The sequence below is a fragment of the Morus notabilis genome, unplaced genomic scaffold (assembly GCF_000414095.1).
Source record: "Morus notabilis unplaced genomic scaffold, ASM41409v2 Scaffold78, whole genome shotgun sequence".
NCBI classification, from domain to species: Eukaryota; Viridiplantae; Streptophyta; class Magnoliopsida; order Rosales; family Moraceae; genus Morus; species Morus notabilis.
In genome coordinates, this window is record NW_010367622.1 from 985,795 (window position 1) to 991,794 (window position 6,000).

At 35.9% G+C, this 6,000-nt stretch overlaps 1 protein-coding gene across 1 annotated transcript; it reads left to right on the forward strand.

Annotated features, from left to right (window-relative positions):
* The first annotated feature begins 2,066 nt into the window (after positions 1-2,066).
* LOC21410535 (50S ribosomal protein 5 alpha, chloroplastic) lies at positions 2,067-5,735 on the forward strand. Its single transcript, XM_010112975.2, has 3 exons — positions 2,067-2,248; positions 4,407-4,770; positions 5,572-5,735. Exons 1-2 carry the CDS (start codon positions 2,128-2,130, stop codon positions 4,742-4,744), a joined length of 459 nt encoding a protein of 152 aa, XP_010111277.2. The 5' UTR covers positions 2,067-2,127; the 3' UTR covers positions 4,745-4,770; positions 5,572-5,735.
* Positions 5,736-6,000: the final 265 nt, after the last annotated feature.

Genomic DNA, 6,000 nt, shown 5'->3' on the forward strand with positions numbered 1-6,000 from the left:
GCAATAGTATACTTTTTGAATTATCAAAAACATAAAGAAAAACATAGTATTTAGTAAAACCTAAGGGGTATTTTTTTGGCATAATTTGTGGTAGGGTAGGCAAATATGCTCTTCCGGTAGGTAAAGTAAAATTACAGTTGACCACAGAAGTTCATTGGTCGGCGTTGCGAAATACAGGGAGATAATTGTGAGCGTGGGTGTATATAAACAAAGCAAGAGCAGAGCTGGATTAAACAAATGAATTAATGGATCAGGGAAAAAAAGCAAATTAATTAATGATTTCTCCTAGTAATAAGGGAGTTTATCTGATACCATGCGCTATTTTGAACTACCGTAGGACATTGATATAGTAACAAATTAATTAATGATTTCTCTTAATAATAAGGGCCGTTTGGTTAAAATCCCTGGTGTGGACTTGAAAGTAATTTCCGTATTGCTCTTTGAAATGTTGCCCGTTCACTTCGTTGATCCGAGTTTGTAATTCGAGTTAAGATGTGATTTTGTGTGAGAGCTTTTTACTATAGTAAAAAAGTTAGATGTGACTGTTTCTGAGAGCTTTTTACTGTAGCAAAACTCGAATTATAAACTCAAATCGGCGAAATGAATGGGGTCTCTATTTATTTTTTCTCACAGAAGCCTAAGTGGAGAATAGTGTCCACGTGTTAAAAATATGAGTTATTTTTTTATTATCGTCTACTTACTTCCCATATGGAAATTTCAAACCCATATCTACTACTCAACCCCAGACGCCGTGGAACTCTCCACCATTGTTTATTAGGGTCTGTTCTTTTGAAGTGTGATTTGAGTATAATTTTTAAGTTAAATTTGAGTTATAACTTAAGTTGAAGTTGTTACTTGAGTTTGTGTTTGGTTGTGTACATTTGAGTTATGGTTTGAGATAAAAATCTTTGAGTTTGTGTTTGAGTGAGTCAAAACTTGAATTTGTATTTAGATAGTATTTTAATAAAAACTCAATGGTGATGAAAAATTTTAATAGGGTATATGGGTGGGGTTTTATTCGTCTTTTCGTTGTCAACGCCTAAAAAAAATCATCTCAATCAGGATTAAAACGAAAAAGTTATAGCATTTTTAAGAATAGAAAAAATAATGTTCATTAATTTGAGTTCGAGTTTCTGAACTCGAGTTGAAGGAGAAACTTGAACTCGAGTTTTAGTCCCAAACTCGAGTTCAAACTTAAAAGAACATGAACTTGAATAAAGTTAGAACACGAGTTGCCTTTTTTTGAGTTTTTGAGACTGCCGAACAAGGCCTTAATCTCCATATTTGTTGTTTTCTTATACGTGTGGCCCTGACAATTTGAGATCGAAAGCAACGCTAAAGATTTGAAATCTTGTCGGCGAGATCTAATAAACCGCAGCTGCATTCTTAGTCGGCAACTGAGTTTTCAAAATTGGCAAATATTATGACCCCATTTAGTTCGTTTATTTGAGTTTTTAATTTGAATTGATATGTGACTTTATATGAGAATTTTTTACTGTAACAAAAAAATTAAATGTGACTGTTTCTAAAAGTATTTTACTCTAACAAAATTCGAATAGATAATTTGAGCCCGTTCACTTCGCTGATTCGAGTTTTTAATTCGAGTTGAGATGTGATTTTATGTGAGAGCTTTTTACTGTAGCAAAAAAGTTAGATGTGATTATTTGTGAGAGCTTTTTACTATAATAAAACTCGAATTCTAAACTCGAATCAGTGAAATGAACGGGGCTAAAATAAACAGAGTCTTAAAATATTTAATCTCTTTTTAGGTTGTAGCTACTCTTCAGCTAAAACACACACACAGCCCCCCCCTAGTTCAACCTTCAAAAAAAAAATCGAATGTAATTCTACTTCAAAGTCTGTGATTTATGTCGTGTGTGCACGTTGCAGGATTAAAATTAAAAAAAAAAAAAAAAAAAAAAAAAAAAAAAAAAAAAAAAAAAAAAAACAGGTATCGTTTCCGATTGAGACTTACAGATAATGATTAGTGTCGTAAAAAAATAGTTATTGATAGTGCGTATTTGTCTATCCTATCATAAGAATTGCCTTCTTTTAAAAAAGATTTTTTTGGACGATGTCACTGAAATTCAAGTCATATTTTGCACGTTGCAGAGGACGCCTGAGAATATGTCTCTCTTTCTCCGCTCCAGTGGTCTCACAGTCTCCTTCATTTCTTGTGTATCTATATCCTCCTCATCTTCTTCGTCTTCAAGTGGTTTACTGTCTATGGCCGTAACCGCTGATCCGTGTAAGAACGCCTCTCTGAAACTCACTGAAATCTCCTTTTGATCTTACAAAAATCAAAACCGCTTTGTGTATTAGATTCTGCAAAACTGACGCATAAATTATTGTCTTGATTTCGGACGCATATCACCTTTCCCATTCATTCCATGGCATATTATCCGTAAATTCTTAGAAATGACGATTTTGTGAGCATTTGGATTTCTTTTCTGTCGCTCTTTTCTTGTAGCTAATGAAATCACATTTTACTCCTCTTGGGTGGGCATTGGGATCATATGCACCCAATAAGAGTGGGGTGTATTTGGGATAATTCTGGGTCATTCTATGTAGTTTGAATCCAACCCGTTAGATTATGAATTTGGGGCTAGTATTTTGTGTAAGAGTAATCAGATAACCACACAACATTTTTGTTCGTCATTTCTGCCTAGGCTAGCACACTTGTTAGGCATTGTCATCCGTTAAATCTTTTCGAACTTTAGGGCCCGTATGTGCCACTGACTTGAACCCATGTTTCTGATTTTTCTCCCACAAAAAATTGAATAAAAAATTAGCCGCCAATCGGTTCTCTCACAAAATTTGAATGCAGAATCAAAATCGCTGACTTGAACCCATGAACCAAACAGACCATTAGTTGGGGGCATTTGGTTTCTTGCTCAGTGGAAACCCCATTTTCCCTCTGTAGCTTTATTGTGGAGAAAGCAGACCTCTCACAAGTACAACTGTTTTGGAAAAATAGCTATCTATTACCTACCCCGGATGTGTTGGCATATCAGATATGCCATATAGGGATTTCCAAGAATTCTTGTCATTGCCTTTCAACTCTCTGATAAGATATAGTATTAGAGAGAAAAATGACTATGAATTTGTATTACTTGATTCAAGTGACAAGAAACGAGCAACACAATGAAGGATAGAATTTGTTAGCTTTTGAGGGTCCCACTCCGCCGGACGCATACGCCAAGTTTAACCCATATCTTTTCTAAGAACCCCCCCCCCCCCCCCCCCCCCAGCATTTCCCTTAGCTAATATACGACCCTGTACATTATTCTTCCTTTTCCATAACTGAAAAAACACACTCCGTGACACATCATGAACCTTATGACTAAGGCATGTGCTTTGCACACCTGGCATAAGCGAATCTCACTGGAGGCTTTATCACTCTCTTCCCTAGGTTCACCGATAATGAATCAATTAGACGCACTTTTAATACTTGTTCCACTTTTGGAGGACCATAATCACAAGATCCCAATTCTTTAGGACTAATGTAGCCATTCGAGAATTATTTATCCATAATTAACACGAACAGTTGCTCTTGGAGTGGCCTTATGACCTTGCCGATCTTATTACTTTAGAGAGTCAAATAACCTGACTTGATTTTGGGTGTGGTCCATGTTTGTTTATACATACAATTTTTGGAAAAAACTGCTAAAGGCTAATTATGGTGATTTTTTGTCCCACAATAACTATGATAGAGAAAATGCCAATTTAAGTTGAATGGATTAAAAAGGATGTTACCACACGGATCGGAATTATAAATTCTCTTGTTTTCTTCCCTTATGTAATATTCATACTCGTTTGCCATATGCACCATCAATGGTGATAAATTTTTATAATTATGCTCAATGTTTTATGATGGCTTATCATGATCTCATGTTTCTTTCTTATTTCTTAATAGATCACGGATCATATTTGACACAGTTTGATATCACTGGCATTATTATATCCATGTCAGTAACCTTTTAAGCTGCCTTCCCATTTAAATTCTGCCTCTCTTAGACTGTTAAAATATCCCATCCAAACTCATCCCTTTGGATTACTAGTTATATATAGTACCATCAATGTCATGTGGCTTGAAAATTTTTAACCACCAAGTGATGTAGCAGTTAATTTGTTACATTCTGGTTAATAATGGCATTCAAATTAGTTATGCATATTTTGGATTTAACCAATTAGAAATTGACAAGTCAATGTCTATGTCAGTTGGTGGCCAAGATTAGCAAGTTGGTCCCTGTAACATTACTCGTTGCTTATATTGCCTTATGTTTTTCTCTCCACATCTAGTTCTTGAACTGCAAACGTTGCGATAATTGAAATAGTTTTGTGACTTGTAACATCTGTCTTCTGAATGGTAGTTTTACCGCAACCAATTTTGTCTGGTTTTGCAGTTTCTAGGTTCTTCTTGAAACCCACTAACTTGCCACCAAACTCTTCCATTGGACATTTTGTTCTTCTCCCCATTGCTGCAAACGAAAGGGGTGCATTGGGTTTTAACGCATCTTCTGATATTCCTGATGATGGTGATAGTCTGTCAGAAAGTGATGAAGATGTTCCTATGAACGAGTTTCCATTGGATGCAAAGCTGCAGAACAAGCTGGAAAAGAAGTTGAAAATGAAAGTTGCAAAGAATATAAGGCTCAGAAGAAAGAAGCTTGTTCACAAGCGGAGGTTGAGGAAAAAGGGTCGATGGCCACCTTCAAAGATGAAGAAATTGAGCAATGTTTGACCTATGCTTTGTTTGGTACCTTTCAGGTGTAGTGCTGACCATTATGTTTTCTTATGCGTCTATACTTGGTGGCATGGTGCTGCATGGTTGAATATGTTTTGGTGTTGATATGCTTTATTTCGTTTGGTTCTACTATACTGTTGGATTATAGCTGCTAAAAGTCTGCATATATTTTTCAACCAATCTTTTCTATATTGTATCAGAGCTTGTATCATTTAGAACACTTTTATCACTGCATCTTTATTATCGTCTTTTATTACAAGTGTTGTGAACCATTTAGTACTTTCTCATTCTATGCACCTTTCTTAGTATTTCCCCTATGTCATTTCCTCTACATTTACTAGTAGTGTCTTTGGGCACCCTACACGCCTTTTTGCTGAATTAGCCACCACATTGCACTTACAAAGAGGACTTTTAACTTATTATTCACGGGCTCTAAAAATTTCCCAATTCTGCCATTGGTTAGGATTGGTTTTCGGTATCTATTTGATGTTGCATTTTTGGCTTTCTGACTTTGTATTCAGAGATTGCTAGTTGACACATTTAAACTTTCATTACCACGATGCACCCCAGTACGAACTTATCTTGTTACTAGAATGGAGTTCTAATATGCCCTGCCCTTGCATACAACAACTGAATATCGTCGTGCTACCCTGAAAATTGAGAACTTAGCAACAATTTGCTGATGAGTGTTGTGCTTCGTGGCAACTGTGTTCATATTTTTGTCCTAACAGTGTGTTATGCCTCCTTGTCTTACAGATTAATCAAAATAAAGATTTCATTAGGTCAATTCCAGCTAATCGTATTTGTTTCTTCGTGATTTGCAGCTAGTTGTGTGACATTTCAGAACAGAAGAGCGTGCCATGCAGTGGCAGTGCCGATACTGACATATAGTTCTACGTGTACAGCAAGAACTTCTCTTTTGCAAAGCAAGCTTTTGGGTGGGTAAAATTGGTAAAGAAAAGTTGCAGGGAAAACTTTATTATTCTGCTACTTGTGTGTACAGATTGATTTGGCTATTAGTATTGTTAGTAGCTTTGGTTAATTGACTATAATTTGTGAACTTGTTGATCAAATTTGGGTATATATTTAATGTTATCTGTTTTTGGGTGGTCAAACATTTTGCTATGTGCGTTTTCTCCTTTTAGATTTTGGCCTACAGCCATGTTAAGATCTAAAACACTCGGTGAAATTTGGAGCCCCTGCCCCACTTTTGTGTGCAGGGGATCGAAATTTGCCCATGATCTTTAAATTCA

Bases quoted from the DNA above. Each gene is read 5' to 3' on its own strand.
- LOC21410535 (XM_010112975.2), top strand. From the start codon at position 2,128: ATGTCTCTCTTTCTCCGCTCCAGTGGTCTCACAGTCTCCTTCATTTCT. The intron at 2,249-4,406 runs GTAAGAACGCCT...CTGGTTTTGCAG, and splicing joins GGCCGTAACCGCTGATCCGT to TTTCTAGGTTCTTCTTGAAA.